This window comes from Episyrphus balteatus, chromosome 1 (assembly GCF_945859705.1).
Source record: "Episyrphus balteatus chromosome 1, idEpiBalt1.1, whole genome shotgun sequence".
NCBI classification, from domain to species: domain Eukaryota; kingdom Metazoa; phylum Arthropoda; class Insecta; order Diptera; family Syrphidae; genus Episyrphus; species Episyrphus balteatus.
The window spans coordinates 120,864,100-120,882,308 of record NC_079134.1 but is presented as its reverse complement, the minus strand read 5'-3'; the positions used below and the strand labels follow the sequence as shown (position 1 = coordinate 120,882,308).

The window sequence follows — 18,209 nt, the reverse complement described above, 5'->3', positions numbered from 1 at the left end:
AAAAAACCAGAACCCCGAAAATCCACAATCCACAAAACCTTGAATGATGAAAATCCAAGATACTGAAAATCCAATATCCCGAAAATCCAATATCCCGAAAATCCAATATACCGAAAACCATAATCCTGAAAACCCAAAATCTCAAAAACCTAATAGCCAGAAAGGCCAAAACCCCTAAAATAAAACAAAAAAGCAAAAAACTCTTCAAAATTGTATGTCACTGAAACTTTAATTGAAACATAAAATAAAACACCAATTAACAACTTCACTGTCCAATGAATCATTTTTGATTCATGAATTGTATTTCTTCCATGTTTCCTACGTTCATGAATCATATAAGATTCAACATTATTACTAAACCAATATTATTCTACGTCCCCATATAAACTTGTAGAAAAACATCTCTACGTTCTTGCTTGGAAAAAAAACATCAATATCACGTCCTATGAATCACATTTGAACATAAATTATTTTTTGTACCGCGTTTACAGCGTCCATGAAGTATATGTGATTCATGAACATGTATTTTTAATAACGGATATATTTTATACAAAAAATCAAAATTATTAATGGTAAAAAAAGCATTTTGCCTCATATCTGAGTCAGTCGCAATACTTTCTAGCACAAAAAAAGTTTGGACGTAGAGAAGATTTTGAATAAATTTATGTAGGGACGTAGAATATTTTCATATTTATGATCATATATGATTCATGGACGCTGGAAATACTGTGCAGAAAATTTCTATGTATCAAATGTTATTCATGGGACGTAAAGAAAATGACTGTTTTTCTGATACAAAATTATGAACGTAGCTACTTTATTTTACCAGTTTGTATGGGGACAGTGAATAACTCAAATACCTACTAAAACTCACAGTTGTATTGATTTTAGTTTCACGATTTTTTTCTACTTAATCAATCACAACACAACACTGTTGCAATCACAGTAAGAACTTGAAATCATGTCCAAGATATATTAACGGAATTAAATAGTTATATTTTTTGTTATATTCCGCCATTCGGGGTTTTCTGGATTCTGGGTTTTCATGATTTTGGTTTTTCTTGTTTTTGGATTATGAGGATTCTGGATTTTTGGGATATTGGATTTTCGGGATTCTTGCTTTTGGGGATTTTGGATTTTCCGGATTTTAGGTTTACGGGAATTCGGTTTTCAGGATTTTGACCCGAACCCAGGTTTTTTTCTTTTCTATATTGAAACTTTCAAAACTCTAAATTTTATCATCAACTGTTTTGATTGAAATTAAGTTATTATTTTTTTTTTATAAAATTTCAACTATGTTTTGTTAGTTACGCAGATTGCGCTAAATTTTAGCTTCCACATTTAGCTTTCACACATTTCCAGCTAAAAAAATCAAACTTTCGTTTCGACAATTGCTGAAACTTAGTAAAATTGAGAGATTAAATTTTGTAAATAAAATCCTTTGAAATTCATAACATGTTTGAATTAACTTTAGGAACATTATCTGCCATCTCTGACATCAAGGATACAACAAAATTCTAGTATTCTCGATTCTCCACAAAGTTGATGAGAAAATGTCAGCTAAAATTTAGTGCAATATGCGTGATAGGCTCAAAAATATAAATAAAAAAGAAACACTTTGTTTTTGACTCATCTCAATATTTTTTGAATAAAATGGATCCAAACAAAAGTTATTCTATTAATTATCTACAACTTTTATGTATAACATAACTGTATGGGTTTTTTATACGCGCAGTGATGCGGCCTGTGAAATCAATTTATATTGAAGGTTTTGAATGAACAACAATAACTTATTTCGACAAGTTCATAGGCTAGGGTTATAGCCGATCATCAGACGGCTAAATCACTTATGTTCAATTCTACTCCTGAATAGCTCCAACCTATAAACTTGATGGTAACAAACACCAAGATGTTGTTGTTCATTCAAAACCTTCAATTATGTATAACATTTTATTTATAAGGGGAGTATTTTTACAAAAAATCGTTAAAAATCCCGCCATACCATTAATCCTTAATGACATCATCACTCATTATCTTCAAACACGTGTTGTTTTAAATTTATTTTCACTGGTCTCCATATCTAAGCCTTACCTCATCTTCCGTCAGGGTGAAAGTCTGCATGTCTACTATTGCCCATAATCTCGTAAAGGCCCTAACTACAAAATTTCCGATTTTGATTTTTTTGCATATTTAGAGTTAGGGCACTGTCTCTGATTTATTCTCATTTATTTTTTTAGCCTAGGTCTTCAAATAAGTCAGAAAATTCAAAATGTACTTTTGATTTTTTCATTTTTATATGCAAGTTGCGATAGATTTAGTGTTTCCCTCTATAACTCAGAAGTAAGAAAAATTTAGTTAGGGCCCTTACGAGATTATGGGAAGACTAGGTTTGTTTTTGTTTGTCCCTTTCTAATCTGGCTGTATAAGCTTCATAGAACAGGTTCAAACTGTATTACGATTTCCACAACTATACATAGTCTGATGATTACTTTCAATTCACTAGATTCTTTTAATTGGAATAAAGTGTCAAAAAAAGGACATAAACACATGAGAAGCATTTATGTTTTCTTATTTAGTTGAATTCCTCGTCCTTAGTGGGCACAATTTCGAAGGCTTTGTTGAGTGCAGCGACAGTGACATTTCCTTAAGCTGAATAATATAAAATGTAGACTTTTTATTACTCCAACTATTTATTTTTATTTTTATTGAACATTGTTTGATAATTCAAATATCAATATCAAACTAAAAGGTTAATAGCTATGTGGAGTGAACAACCACAGACATTAACAAGTTAATGTGTTAAATTATAAGAGTATACAAACATAAATCCGATAGTATGAACTTAGTGTTAACCAATTTATCTTAACATATACTCGAAATCAAACATTAAGATCCAATTTTTGATTAGGTATCGAAAAAGGTAAAGAAACCAACATCGAATCGTAAGTACTCCGATAAAAATCAACTCACTTGACCAGGATTATTCTACTCCTGAATTACTTCTAGGATATTGTTGTCTTTTACAAATCCTTCAAAACATACACTTCCATAATGTACTTTATACAATGCCTGAGGCAGTTAAAATTGTGTTTTTTTTTTTATTATGTTTGTTTTGTTTCAGATTGCCGCTAGCAGAGAAACCATTTATTTTGTTATAAAGACCTGTCACAAATTTCTTACGGACCGAGTGCCAGTGATACAAAGGACTTGGGGAAGATATGCTGTACACAAGCGATTTTTCAGTGATAATGCAAGTAAGTTATTCTTCATTTATCTAAGATTAAAAAAAAACTTATTATCCTAAGGGAAGCAGACACTATGTTCAAGGTTTAAGTTCATGTGATATGTGATGTGTGTGTGTGTGTGAAAAAACTGGTACAAGTTTACACTATAAAAAAGAGACAAACAGAATAGCCATCAATTCAGAACTCCTCCTATGAATAAAGCACCTTTTGATTAAGATTTAGAAGAGAGTTTTTACCTCAAAGGTTGGGAGAAAATGTAAATAAATATCAAAACACTATTGAAAATAGTGAATATTTTTAACCCTCTACTGCATACGAAGCCAAATATGGTTTTGTCTATTTGTATACACTTTTCTCTTGGTAAAGATTCAATACAATCCTCTTCTTTGTGTTTCTGAGAACCCATAGATATAGTTTTTTCGTGTGTCCGAAAGTGTAGAATATATTCATACTTTAAGTGTTAATTACTGCGTTTGTTTGGAAAGAAAAGTATAATTAAAAATTTATTTTTGATCGATTGTCTTATTATGTATGCTATGAACCAATTTTTATTGAAAAAAATTATTGGCCTGGTCTTGGGAGGGCAAAAAGTACGGAAGCCATATTTGGCTTCGTATGCATTAAGGGGTTTTAAATCTACACAATTTGTTAAATTTTTTTATTGAAAAATTTTGTTCCTTTACATTTTTATTTTGCTTGGAAGCTATGTTTTACTTCAGAAATGGAGCCCCTTCGCTTTTAGAGATATTTTTTTTACGTTAACCCCATTTCCAGGGGCGTAACCACAAAAAATTAAGGGGGAGTGAGGCTCACCTATAATATTTTTCAATCATTTTATTACTTTTTAGTTTTTGTAAGATCTGGGAGTGAATGAAAATGTTGGAGCAAGATTTACTTTGACAGTGGAAAGAATGTGAACCAGAAAAAATATATATAACGGAATAAACAAATTGCTTTTCTTGGTTCCATGGCTTAAAATGAGCCAAATTTGAATTAATTCTTAACCTTTTGTAATGCAATGTATTTATTTTACTTTATTTTGTTTTTAAATGATAACTATTTATCTCTTGATATTTTTAATTTTATTCTTTACATAATCTGAATAAATAAAATTAGTAAAATTTCTTACCCCTTAATGCATACGAAGCCAAATTTGGCGTATACACAAATTTTTTAAACAAATTAATTTAAACAAATTTTTTTAATGTAAACCGTTTTGAAACAACCCAAAGAACCCATGCAAAGCATTTTTTTAATTTTTTCGTCGGCTAATATTAATTCATGCAGTAGTGGGTTAATGGACCTTATCATGAATCCCATCGTTAACGGAAATTTGTAGAGGCGATGATATAGGGCACAGACGGCTTTCTTTTTCAAAGGATACATAAGTGAAACTTGTTAAAAGTTAAATGTATAACAATGTATTTGTTTTTATATCTATCGTTTTTACTTTCTTTAAAAGAAATAAATCAATTTTTTTTAAGATAAACTTACAAGAACGTTTTGTTAAACTGTGTATGTTTTTTATTAAAAGGCTTTCCCACAAAAAAAGAATCATTTATTTATCTGTAATTTAAGTTGAGTTCAGTGCAATTTTTTGATTTTTAAATACTACCAGTTAGAATTAAGGAATTAAAAACATTTATGCCATTGATTCATTGATGGAGAATGGAACTTTCAGCTAAGGTGGAATGTGTGAAATGTTTGTTTTTTCAATCAGTATGAAATACAATTCGTGAAAGGTGTGTTATTATCTTCAATCTGAGTACGAAAACTACAGAACCATTTTTGAGAATGGATTTTTAGCTATAAATAAAAAAGAAGAGTTGTGATACTCTATGAAATCAATCCAAACTAAAAACCTCATGTCAAAAAAAAAAATGTTACGCATACACCACAGTGACCGCTTACTTGATTAACGGATGAAAATGTGTTACCGCTATAACATGGACTTTGTTCAGTGTCCTCATACTCTTTTAAATGATAAAATAATGACTGTGTTGTCAAGGCAAAATTTCAAGCTGAATAATTGTTGCATAGATAGGTTAGGTACATTACGAAAAGGGTTAAAATGGGTAATGGTAAAACTGTTTTTATCGTTACAGCATTGCATTTTAATTTTATTGCCTTAACTACATCTTTTATTTTAAAACTTAAAAAAATCTAAATTTCGGGAACTTTGTGATCGTCTTTGTTCGTCGGTAATTATAAACAGAGCAAACAATTATAAAAATAACAAGCGAATACTTTTAATTTATTATTAATCCTTCATTGTTGAATTATGTAAAAATGTAAAAGTTTAAAAAAAAATGTTTATTCTTAGCAATCATTTTTTTTTGTTTCGAGTGCAAAATTTGCTAAGTAGATACCTACTGAGTTACAAAAAAAAACAGCTCTAAAACTATTGAAAAAAATGCTAAAATGATTTCAATTTTTTATTTTTTCTAAAAATTCTTTATTACACAAGAAATAAAATGGCATACTTCATTTAGTGACTAAAACTATTTAAGGAGACGTTAACCCTACTAACAATTTTGCTTCTTTAATGTTTTACAGAAGCATCAATTGCATCTGTAAAGCTTTATAGAACCAAAATTGTTTGTCGGGAATGAACCTAAATTAAAATTTTATATTATTTTTTTTAATGATTCTAACTTTCAGGACAAGTACCTACCTACAAAACTGCACCCATAAACGAGATTATGATTTTTTAAATCTTAACTTTGAATGGCTATTAAGCAGCAAAAATAAATGTCTACTCTATAACATTTTTTCACTTTTGATTTTAAAAGGGATTTGAAGAACGTTATTTACTCAATGAATTTTAGATAAGTGACACTTACTTTTTTTAAATTGTTGACCAATGGCGGTACCCAGCTATGAAGCTGTAAGGGTTGGGGTCGAAATTCTGTATGTGACAAAATTCGGATTCCAACATTCTGTATTCCAAAATTCCGTATTTCAAAATGCTGTAAATTCAAATTTCTGTATTTTAAAATTCTGTCAATTCAAAATTCTGTATTCCAAAATTCTGAAAATACAAAATTCTGGATTTCAAAATTCTGTATTCCAAAATTCTGTAAATGATAAAAGCAAAATTGTTTTGATAGTGAAAAAAATGCGCACTTTTTTTCATTATCAAAACAATTTTTCTTTTATCATTTACAGAATTTTGGAGTACAGATTTTTGGTATTTTCTTTGAAGAAAATGTTGAAGTAAAGTATCTCCCGAATTAATTTGCATATGACTGGATTGAATTTGAATGACATACCTTGAATACCAAAACTATAGTAATATTTAGCCAAGAATCTTCATACATATTTCACCATTTTGTTTTTTTGTTATTTTTTATTTGTTTTTGCCTTTTTTTTTGTAAGGTCTGAAACGAAACTTAAATATTTATGTATGTACAATATAATCTCTTATTCCCTAATTCTTTCTCTGCGAAAACTGTCACATGAGGTTTCATGTAGAACATAAATCCTTAACTTGCGTTTTACCAAACGGCTCTTATACACTGTTATACCTACTTAATTTGTTAATTGAATACAAATTGTTTAACAGGAAAGACAAAAAGGTATAGGTGGGGAATATACAGAATTCCAAAAAGCAGAATAATGGATTTCCAGAATTTTGAAAACATAATTTTGGATTTACAGAATTTTGAAATACAGAATAATAGAAAAGCAGAATAATGGAATCCAGAATTTTTTATTGAAATACAGAATTTTGGTCATACAGAATTTAGGAATACAGAATAACGACCCGTTCCCAGGCAGTAACTCTGAGTGGTATTCCATTGCCAAGGCAACCCTGTCCTTTGTGTCAATGTTCATGAAAGATTTTTGCGTTTAATTAATATTCAAACTCGATAAGGATAAAAAAAAATAAAACTCAACTAATGGCAACCCTGAATCCAAGCTGGAGATGGAACCGCAACACTAGCGCTCGTTCTGTAAAGTTCGACTTTGGGGGAAGGTCACTATGTATAGCTGGATCTTGTCAAAACTGGAATTTCAAATTTCTGAAAATTCTGAATATTTAAATCTTTAAACTTACATTTATGTAGTTTTCGATTGGCTCTCCGGAAGCGTCCTGAATCATTTTGAAGACTTCTGAAAGTGTTTTATTCGCACAAACATGACAGAAAGAACGCTTTTCAGAATAAAAATTCTCTACTCGATTTCAAAACAAAATTCACTCAACAAACTGTTTTATTGGATTTCAGAATGAGTGAATCTTTGAGTGATTCCAATTGAAAACGACATTAATTTTCTCTGGTGTAGTATTTTTTTACATCTCTTATGTCGTTTTCGATTGGTCTCACTCAAGGATTCACTCATTCTAAAATTGAATGGAACAGGTCAAATCGCTTCCACTCAATTCTGTTTTTTGTTTGTGTTTGTGTGTTTTTCTTTTATGTCGTTTTCGATTGGTTTCACTCAAGGATTCACTCATTCTGAAATCCAATAAAACAGTTTAAATCGCTTCCACTCAATTCTGAAATTTTATAACTGTGTTGGTGAATAATCAAATAAAAATTGTTTGCTTTTCTACTAGAAAATTTGATTTGACGTTTAGTTATTTAAATATTAGTGTTTTTGAGTGAATTCTGTTTTGAAATCAAGAAGAGAATTTTGATTCTGAGAAGCTTTCTGTCTGTCATATTCGTGCGAATAAAACACTTTCAGAAGGCTTCTGAATGATTCCGGACGCTTCCGGAGAGCCAATCGAAAACGACATTAAATTTCAAATGTCAAATATTTATATAAATTCATTTTTCTTTCAAATTAAATGTTTGAAATTTTTTAAAAATTGGTAATGTTCAAGAAATTAATAGGGAAGTTGGTTTCCAAAATATTGTGAGTATGTTTGCAAATGAATTAAAAAATTTGTTTCGGAAAAAAATTAATTTATTTCAAAAAATAAAAAAAATATTGATTGAGTGATTAATTTGAATTTTAAATATTCGTGTATTAGTGCTTCTCGAGTGAATTCCGATTTTAAATCGAGAAGAGAATTTCTCTTCTGAGAAGCCTTCTGCCTGTCATATTCGTGCGAATAAAACGCTTTCAGAAGGCTTCTGAATGATTCCGGACGCTTCCGGAGAGCCAATCGAAAACGACATAAAACTTGTCACTTAAGATTGATTGGATAGTTAAAAAAAAAACAACCGAACGAGCGGCATGCTTGGCGGTGGGCGCGGACTAAACGACTTTGCGGCAGCTGGAGGTCATAATTTTTGTCAAAAAAAAAAAAAAAAAAAAAAAAAAAAAACGAAATTGTAGGTCTAAAAAGGGTCTACAAATTTTATTTTAATAATTTTTTCGATATTCATCACCAAAAAATAGATTATGTCAAAAAAGAAATGGCATGTCCTAAATTTTTGACTTTTTTGATGCGAAATTTTTCTTTAGATGATATCAAATCAAAAAACAGCTTTCAACTAGGAAATTCTGCTTCAAAATTAATTTGGCCTCAATTGGAAAACCAGTTGTTTCCCTTTGATGTTTACGTTTAGTAGAAGAACACAACATGTATCAGTGAACGTTTACAAGAATAGTTTAAGCCGGTAAACACTTATCCAATCTTGTCCGACTGTACATAAATCCCTGTCCATCTTTATTTCAAGAGGTAAAATAAATTAGTTAAATTATAAATGCATTTAACTTTAAATGGAATATTAGTAGGTAGATGTTAATATTTGCCACCTAAATAACCAGAAGATACATTTTTATCAGTTTATATTCACAAAAACATGTCCATATCTACTATTCCCAACATGAATGTGGTCAAAATAAAAAGTACCCTTACGTGGTATCTGCAATTCGGACGATATCCAATCTTAACGTGCTATGCATTTAATTTCCTGTGTCTATAGTTAAGACGATATTATCTCTACTACCTTCCTGTTTCCATTCTTAAGAGAACTTGCATTGTTAGCTTTATTCCGAACAACTTGATTGCTTGTCCTTAAAAAAGATAACATTGAATCGATATAAACATATAAATACCTATATCATAAATTAGGTACGAATTTGTCGGCAAATATTGTTTAACAGATAAGACTTATGTTTTTTTTTTTAAACAGATAAAGACATTCCAACGTTCGCAACTGGTGTGCCAAACACAGAGACGGGCCATTGTTTAAAAACTCTATCGATTTTAAAGCTAGCATTGAATGATGTTGAACGGCATAACGAAATCTCCAATAGGCCGATCCTTTGGATTTTCCTTTCCGATGATGATACGATTTTAAGGTTTGTATATATACAATATAAATATAAATATATTTTTGAGAGAATTAATTTAGGTCGAATGAATTTTTCAATTTTCCTCCAAATGCAATAAAGCTCGCGGGAATACCATTTATTTGTTAAGCATAATCTTATATCTTTATAATTTTTTTTAATGATTTTTTTTTTTTTTTTTTTTTTGTATATTTTTCATTGCAGTGTATCGGGAGTCTGTGAAGTTTTGGGGTGTTTCGATCCTACTGCAGATGTATACTTGGGTGAACGTTATGGATTTAGACTGCATTCGGATGATGGTTTCAATTATATAACTGGCGGGGGTGGGATTGCTTTTAGTTTGCCGACCGTAAGGAAAATTGTGCAGTCATGCACCTGTCCGACGATATCTTCGCCGGATGATATGATTTTAGGTTCGTGTTTGCATGGATTAAACGTGGAAGCTATTCACTCTTGGAGATTTCATCAGGTATGAATTTTATTTACGTTAATGATACAATATTTTCGTTGGGCCGGGTGTAAATGAAAGTCTTTTCATTATGGGGCTCTTTAGTATAGAGGTGAAAATTTTAGTATTGAAATGAGTCTTAGCAATGATGATGTGGTTGTTTCAATAACGGAATAGGCTTTATGGTAACAACAGACATTTTAAGTAGGAAGGAGGTCAAATAATTTTATTTAAATTAAATTCTTGAATCCAACATAATTTTCAAGAACTAGTTTTTGTTTTATTGGTTAAACTCGATATAATGAAACGCGAAGTAGTGGATTCAACAATCCTTTGTTCCTCTTTCAGAAAGAAGTACAGTTATCGCGATTCTCTTCGAAGAAAAGGAAAGTAGTTTTAATCAGATTTGACAAATTTTGTGTGGTTATAACATGACTATACAATGCCCAAAGTACCCGAATCTTAGTCAAAAGAGAAGAGGGGATGACCCTTAACTCCGATTGAGTTGTTCCGCTCTCCCCAATATAAAACTTGAACATGGTCACTATGGCGTATGAATAACATTTTCTTTTGAATGGAAAATTTTAAAGGGTTATTATCAAGTATTTCACCAAAAAGAGTATAGTCACTTTCATTATTGGTTGAAATGTTGTCCTAGGTCACATGAAGTTGCACTTTAGTAAAAAACTTAATGTAATACAAATTGTATGCATTTCATAACAATGACAAAATGAGGATGAAAAGTCACATTTTGTTTTTTGTCTTTGTTTAATTTTTTTTTTAATAGTAACTTTTACCAATACATTATAACCAACAGTTTTTGAAATAATCGATTTCAAAGTTAAAAATGGGGGAAAAAAATTTTTAAAAACTCATTTTATACTATTTTTGCCCAGACTGTGAATTTTAATAAAAAAAATTATTCACACAGAAAACTTCCTCAATTGATTCCTTATCGAACAGTGAAAACTATATGTTTCTATGTTTTCTAGTTTTTGAGAAAATTGAAAAATTATTTTATCAGATTTTTCTTTGTTCAAAATATTTTTTGTTTTTTGAAGGTTTTGAATGAACAACAACAACTTGTGTGTGTTACCACCAAGTTTGTTTTTATTTTTAAATTTTCTCAAAAACTAGAAGACATAGGAACATATAGTTTTCACTGTTCGATAAGGAATCAATTGAGGCAGTTTTTTTAGTGAGTAGTTTTTTTTTATTAAAATTCTCAGTCTGGACAAAAATAGTATAAAATGAGTTTTTAAAAATTTTTTTTCGCCTATTTTTAACTTTGAAATCGATTATTTCAAAAACTATTGGTTATAATATATTGATTTAAAAATTAGAATTAAATGTACAATTTTGCCTTTTGGAAATGGTATCATTTATTACTGTAAGTGTTGCCGTTGTTTTTTAATAATTTTTTTTTATTTTTATAATTTTTTTTTAGAAAACTGCCCCTCCCACCTAAACGGGGGGAGATAGACCCCCCCTCCCAAAAAAAAAAAGTTTGTATTGAGCTCCTCTACAAAAACCCGTTATCAAATCCTGGCGCCCAAGTTATCCTACTACGTGCCAAAACAACATTTTTGTTCTATACCTAGAAGTTCGAATTTCTGTATCTGGGTTGAAATCGAAAATTTTTTTTTCTAAGCCAATTTTAAACTGTTTTTCATAAAAAATACCTCGTTTGATTTGGAAATAAATATTATTTTAGAATATATTTTTAAAACAGCATACTGTTGTGATAATATATACTTTAATTTGATGTAGAAGTTGGATAAATAACGAAAAAAATGGAATTTTTGAACTTTGCCATCTTATAAATTCTAGATGGTTTAACCGAGTTACATGTTTTATACATTGTTGAAAAGGTATATTTATCTCCTATTAGAAACTGTAAAAAAATCGAAAATAGGTAAAAATTTGACGAAGCTAGATTTTTTTTAATGGGTGAAGGTCAAAAAAACCGTTTTTTGCCCCTAACTCCAGATTTTGGGGGTGTTATGGACTTTTTAAATACCGTTTCGTAATCAGTGCGACTAGCTATACAAAACGTGATAGGTCTCCGCCCGCGTATATTTTAAAACCACATTTTTGTAACACCGTGTAATTATATCGATTTGCTAAAAAATTCAATTACATACAAGGTTTTTCTAATGTGTAAAAAGGGTGTTTTATAATTCACACAATTCTTTGTAAAATCAATCTGTGAAAAATCGTTTTTTAGTAAAATTCTATCTATAATATGGACAGTATTAACTTATAATTAAGAAATAGACTTACTTTAGTGTAAGCTAATTGTGTTACACTAAGCTAATTGTGTTACTTCGCACAACCTCTTCCGCAGCACTGGACGCGCTGTTCCATCTAACACCCCTCGACATATTTGGCAAACAAATGTTTGCAAGTACAGCTATTCGTCTTTAAGCCTTTTCCCAATGGATCAATAATAACATTGGTCACTCTAATATTCTGAACTCTTTCGGATCAAGTAAAATAGACTACACCATCCCACAACTGCAATTTGATAGAACTTTCAGGTAACCATCCCCTAGTCTGGGGGATAGGGAATTCCTGGAAGATAATTCGATCCATTTTTACACGGACGGATCAAAAACTGAAGATGTAGTTGGTGGAGGTGTATACTCAGATAGACTTAATTTAAGTCTCTTCTTTCGTCTTCCTAATCACTGTAGCGTGTTCCAGACGGAACTTTTGGCAATTTCTGCAGAAGCTGCATGGGTGAGGATGAGGTGGAATCCATTCCACACCTTCTCTGTGAATGTCCTGCGTTTTCTCAAAGACGTAGACTCCATTTGGGAGAATTCTACTATAACAATCCTAGTGAGCTAGCAAATATAGACATAGGTAGTCTCGCTCGCTTTAGTACATAGTGAAATGGGGTTACTACAGCTGTTTATTGACCGCCCGCACAAAATATTAAAAAATGAGCTTCTCAACACTGATAAACAGAGTTTAAAAGTTTCTGATTTCAAACCAACTGATCTTTGTCCTAGCATGATTTGATGTAACTCCTTGGATGAAACTAAATAGAGAGATTTTCTTAGTTTTATAAATAGAATATTGAGAAAACAAACCCCATCCCATACGAATTTTTCTAAACAAATTTTAATTTATTAATTAATTGTTACTTATTTTTGATTATTTTTCTTCTCACCAGGCTCGCCCAATGGACTACCCCAAGCCCTTATTGAAAATGCAAAAACCTGTCTCATTTCACAAATTTTGGCAACTTGATCCGATTGCTGTTTATCAAGATTGGTTTGCTGAACAAGATGAAAAATTATATGCTCATGAATCCCCAAGCAGAAAAATCAAAAAGGATATCATTAAAAATGCTTCCAATAAAATACAAAATAAAAAAACCGATGACTCGCACAGATCTTTAATCAACGTTGAACTTAAAACCAATCATGCGGAACTTTAGCTTATGCCAAAGAAATCAAAACCAATGTACTTTCAGTGTATATAAATATATATTTTGTTATTAATAATAATAATATAACTTAAATATAAAATGTTTACTATTGGAATACTGTAAATACAGAGACACTTTTAATTATAACAATATTTATTACTATCGATGTGTGTTTTATATTTTTAATGTTTGACTTTTAGCATTTGCTTCAGTTGATGGACCGGCCTTAAGAATGCTATTGCCCGTTCTTCATTCACTTGTTTTTGGAGTTGTTCTTGTAGAGCCATTAGGTCTTTCGTTCTTTGGTAAATATTAGCTTGAGCATGGCCTCCAGGATTCCATCTGCAATAATATCCTTTCCAGAGTTTGACACATCGCATGCTCGCAATCGGTTTAAGGACATTTCCGGTATTATTGCTGTTATAGAATGGATTTCGGTACTGTTCGGGAGAGGCATTTATGTAGGACCAAAGCGAGCATGTCTTGTTTTTCAAATCTACATACAAATAAAATTAAACACTGAAATTGATGATAGTATAAAAAAAACATACCTTCTTTTAACCTCTCTGCTTCGTTGTTGCAAAGAAAAGTCCCAAATCGACAAGAAAACAAGTGGTCAAGTATAGTTATTAAAAAGTGTTCATTGAACTCCATGACATTGGGAAACTGTTGCATTACTTGCCAAACACAATCGATAAACTGTAAGAATACAGGAGACCTCTCAGCATCTGAATGTTTGCCATCTCCGTGACCGATTCTCTGTTGAAATTTATGACCAAAACTTAACCATTCCTTTTCGATTAGAATTTCAAATCCTCTCAGTGTGCGGTAGAATGGATCCAGTAACAGCATGGACAATGCAGTTAACTGCGAAGTACGGTCCCATCCATCTGAACAATGTACCAACACAGAAACGCGCAATGCATCTACTTTCTCTACAATCCTTACCGCACCAGCTAAAATGAATTTGAGATGTTTTAGCCAAAGTGTATTGTCAATAGATGAAAGCCATTTTTGGTCATCGACGAGAGGATAGCAAACTTCTTTTAATTTCTTTAAACTCTCACGCATAACGTGAATATTATGAATATCTAAGAAATGGAATTCAACATTTCGGTAAATTTCATCAGACTCGTAACCGCCTCCTTTGGCTTTATTGGCAATTGCATTGGCACTCGGTCTTGCATCCATAATGACCAATTTGTCGGAATTTGAATTCATTTCGAGAATATAATTTAAATATGATTCGTCTTCTGGGCAGCGTTTACCCCCTACGCCAACCAATGGCTGAGAGCAACGTGTAATGGACACGTTTGTTTTCGGGTGAATCCATGAAAGTATAGGTATGCGTCCTTTTGATCTAAATACACCGACCTGAAAAAAAATATGATGTGGTTATGGATGCATACAAGTAAAACTAATAACACAGACACACAAAAAAAAAAGTTCTGACCTGGGGTTGCGACTAGGTTTTTCATATAGTTTTTGGGTCGCTGAATCCAGATTTGAAGTTAATTTTTCCCTATCACGTCAGGTTTCTGAGATTTTCTCGAAAAAATGTCAATACCAAAAAAAAAAAAAAAATTTTTTTCTGGGGGTATGAATATGTTAGTCGTATGTTCTTTGGGTCGTTAAAACCGAATCCGAAGTCTATTTTGTAGTATCACATCAGGTTTTTGAGATATCCCTGACGTGATACGGCAAAATAGACTTCGGATTCGATCAGAAACACCTAATAGACAACCTTTTATTAAAAACCGTGTTAAAAAGCTCAAATTAAAACAAGGGGTTTTACTTCATGGCTAACGAGGCTCTATTGAACAAAATGCAATTTTCAAGCTCAAATTTGTAATTGTACTTTTCTTAAACAACTTATAATTTTGGGCACATATTTAAAAATTGGTGCAACAAAATTTGTTACTTATTTCACAATATTTGGGAAAAAATTCTTGTAAATTGTAATTTGTAGGATTATTTTTTTTTAACTTTTTATAATTTGTGAATTCAATGAACTAATGAACAGAAATCTTTATAGAGACCGTGCAATTTATACTTGAATAAGAAACAATTTGTTTTCTGTCAGTAAGTATGGTGACATCCACTTTGAAACTTAGAGATATGCCACCCCGTAGAAGGTTATTAATCGTCCCCAGGTCGAGATGTCAAAAAATAATGAGACTGATAGCCAAAGCTAATTTTAGACGTGGATGTGAACCAACTAAAGAATTTTAAATGAGTAGGTCTAGGTGTTGGGTCGAGGATGTGACCAACGAAAATGGATACAAAATCAGTTTTTGATCTTGATCAGTACCGGGCGTGAAAGAAATTAGGGGCGCCCGGGGGCACCATTACTTTGAACTGTACTCTGCGTCACTAGAATAAAGGCAGGCTTTTAAATCTTGTAAAAATGATGAAAAACCGTGGACAAAATTAGTTTTAGTATAGAAAAGTGAAACTTTGTAATAATTTGTGTATTTTAACAAAATCTGGGCTAAGACCTACCATTAGGTACCACAGAAAATGCAAAAATAGAAGCTAACATTAAGAATGCACTTCTACTATGTACAGTCGCGAATGGTATTGGTAAACATGCTAAATTTGTATGAGAGAGACTAGTGATTAAATGTTAAAGTAAAACATGTGACACCCAAACAAAGAGTCGAGAGAAAAATAATTCAAAAACAAGCTGCTCGCTCCATTTACTTTGGCGCCAAAATCAAATGGAAAGTGGTGTTAGTTTGATGTTAGTGAGATGGTTTGTACATTCCGTGAAGTTAAAAATCTGTACAATATTTAAAAAGCCTCAAAATGCAGAATAAGAACACTATTATGAACAAATAAGGTAAAATAATAATAATATTTCAATAATTTCATTATTTACTGTTGCATTTGAGGAAAATAAAAATGGGATTGTGAGTGGTTTTTGGATTGAAAACAAACAAATTAAAAAGGAAGTACATAGGTACATTTTTTGCATCATCACCAAAGGTCACTAAAAATTGTAATAGGAAACGGTCCTTTTTTATAATATGCAGAAATTAACTTTGAGTTACATGGTTCGAAAATAATCGCAAACTTTGACAAACATATAACAGTAGAAGCTTTCGCCAAGTTTAAACACTTTGGGTAAACAAACGTCATGAACATTCCATAAATCAAAACCAAAGTTTACTGGACTAGCCATCATACTAATCGAATGTAAATGTTATGGAAAACTATAATTTATTACTTTTTAAGGTGTTACCAAGCATTTCATACAATTTCTCCACTTAAGTCCGTGATTGTGCACAGTGAAAGTGCATTTCCCGTGCAAACTTCTATTTTCGCCCTTTTTGAGGTTAATAACGCATATTTGGTTCAAATGCACATATAATATCAACGTTTCACTTTTCTACAAAAAAAAAAAAAAAACAATTTTATCTACGCTTTTTAATCAATTTTACCCGATTTGATAGACTGCCTTTATTCTAGTGACGCACTGTGTTTTGTGAGGGGATGCGAAAAAACGCAACTAGTAGCCACACGGTTTCTTTTTTGTTTTTGTTTTTACAACATTGTATGTTTCACTTGAATGAAGGCACACATTTTAGAAAAGATAAAAGCGATTGGAGCTTTGGTCAGGTAACTTATCAGATTTCAGGTTTTTTTTTCGAAGAGTAGGTAACTTGTAATAAAAAATATTGTAAAAACAAAAAACCCAAAAAAGAAACCGTATAGGTACTTAGGTATTTTATTTTATTACTACCTTACGTTTGTTTTACAATAACGAATGCGAATAAAATTAATAAAAATTGTATCTGATAAGACATTGTTCGATTAAGATTTAAATTAGATATCTTTTTTTTATCTTAAAATTATTGTTTAGTTCAAACATTTTAACAAAAGCATTAAAACATTTAACTTGAAATCAAAAGTATCTCAATCTCCATATTAACTCACCTTTTTCAAAAGTTCATCCGAAGCACACGACGGTACTGCCCAAACAGCTGGATAACTATCGCTCACGGCATAGTTTGCATTTACTTTGGATATCCTCCAAAGTTCATTAGGCACTCCCAATCTACTATACTCTGCCACACTATCATAAATATCCCAACCATTCTGACCAAATCTTTCAGTATAATTAAATGCAAATATCTTTCCACTAAACGAAAGTGGAAATGCATAAGAAGTGATTTTCTCAAAAACCGATCGTCTCGAATGATTCTGTTGCTTATGAGCAAATCGTATAGTCCTTGAATCTTTGCAAGAGATCTCAATTCCATAAGCATTCTCACGTCGTGACGTAGACCCACCGATTTTTTCCACTCGAGAAATTGTGCCCAATGGCACATCTACAATAACAATTTGGTGTGCCTCCCTTTGAGGCAGAGAACGAAAGAAAAGTCGATAGTTTGTGATAATCAGAACACCAAACAATGGACCAGTATAAGGACACATATATCTGACATCGTTTCGTTGGTCCAAATCTTGTTCGCCGATAAGATAGGTGAAAGGTGTTCCTCTTTCCATTTGCTAAATGGGTTTTGTATTTTTTTAAATTCATTTATTATAGTGAATAGTTCTTACCCCATTTTCATTTTCAAGAGTACTTTTAATTCGTGCTGAAATTGCTTTGTGATCAAAATCTAAAGAATCCGAACTTGCATTTTTGCGAGAGAATTTACTATCATTGAAAGATTCATTATTTGAAGCTTCCATTGCTAATGTAGACTTTATGTGGTTGATAAGATGAATATAATAATTTAATCGAGATAAAATCAAGAATTTTATACAAAAGATTTAATTACAAATTGAATGCAGTTTATTTGATTTTATTGTTTAG

General features: G+C 31.3%; 2 protein-coding genes across 8 annotated transcripts in view; one reads left to right on the top strand and one right to left on the bottom strand.

Annotated features, from left to right (window-relative positions):
• LOC129920509 (beta-1,3-glucosyltransferase) overlaps positions 1 to 13,548 on the top strand; it is a 35,970-nt gene extending 22,422 nt beyond the window's left edge. For all 7 annotated transcript variants that reach the window (XM_056001842.1, XM_056001823.1, XM_056001833.1 and 4 more), the window contains exons 6-9: positions 3,122 to 3,254; positions 9,338 to 9,506; positions 9,702 to 9,966; positions 13,127 to 13,548. In XM_056001842.1, coding sequence (XP_055857817.1) covers positions 3,122 to 3,254; positions 9,338 to 9,506; positions 9,702 to 9,966; positions 13,127 to 13,393 — 834 coding nt within the window. In that variant the 3' untranslated portion in view covers positions 13,394 to 13,548. The remainder of the gene's footprint in view (positions 1 to 3,121; positions 3,255 to 9,337; positions 9,507 to 9,701; positions 9,967 to 13,126) is intronic.
• LOC129920503 (myotubularin-related protein 2) lies at positions 13,424 to 18,205 on the bottom strand. Its single transcript, XM_056001782.1, has 4 exons — positions 17,954 to 18,205; positions 17,324 to 17,899; positions 13,936 to 14,758; positions 13,424 to 13,880 (listed from the first exon to the last, which is right to left on the bottom strand). Exons 1-4 carry the CDS (start codon positions 18,083 to 18,085, stop codon positions 13,567 to 13,569), a joined length of 1,845 nt encoding a protein of 614 aa, XP_055857757.1. The 5' UTR covers positions 18,086 to 18,205; the 3' UTR covers positions 13,424 to 13,566.
• Positions 18,206 to 18,209: the final 4 nt, after the last annotated feature.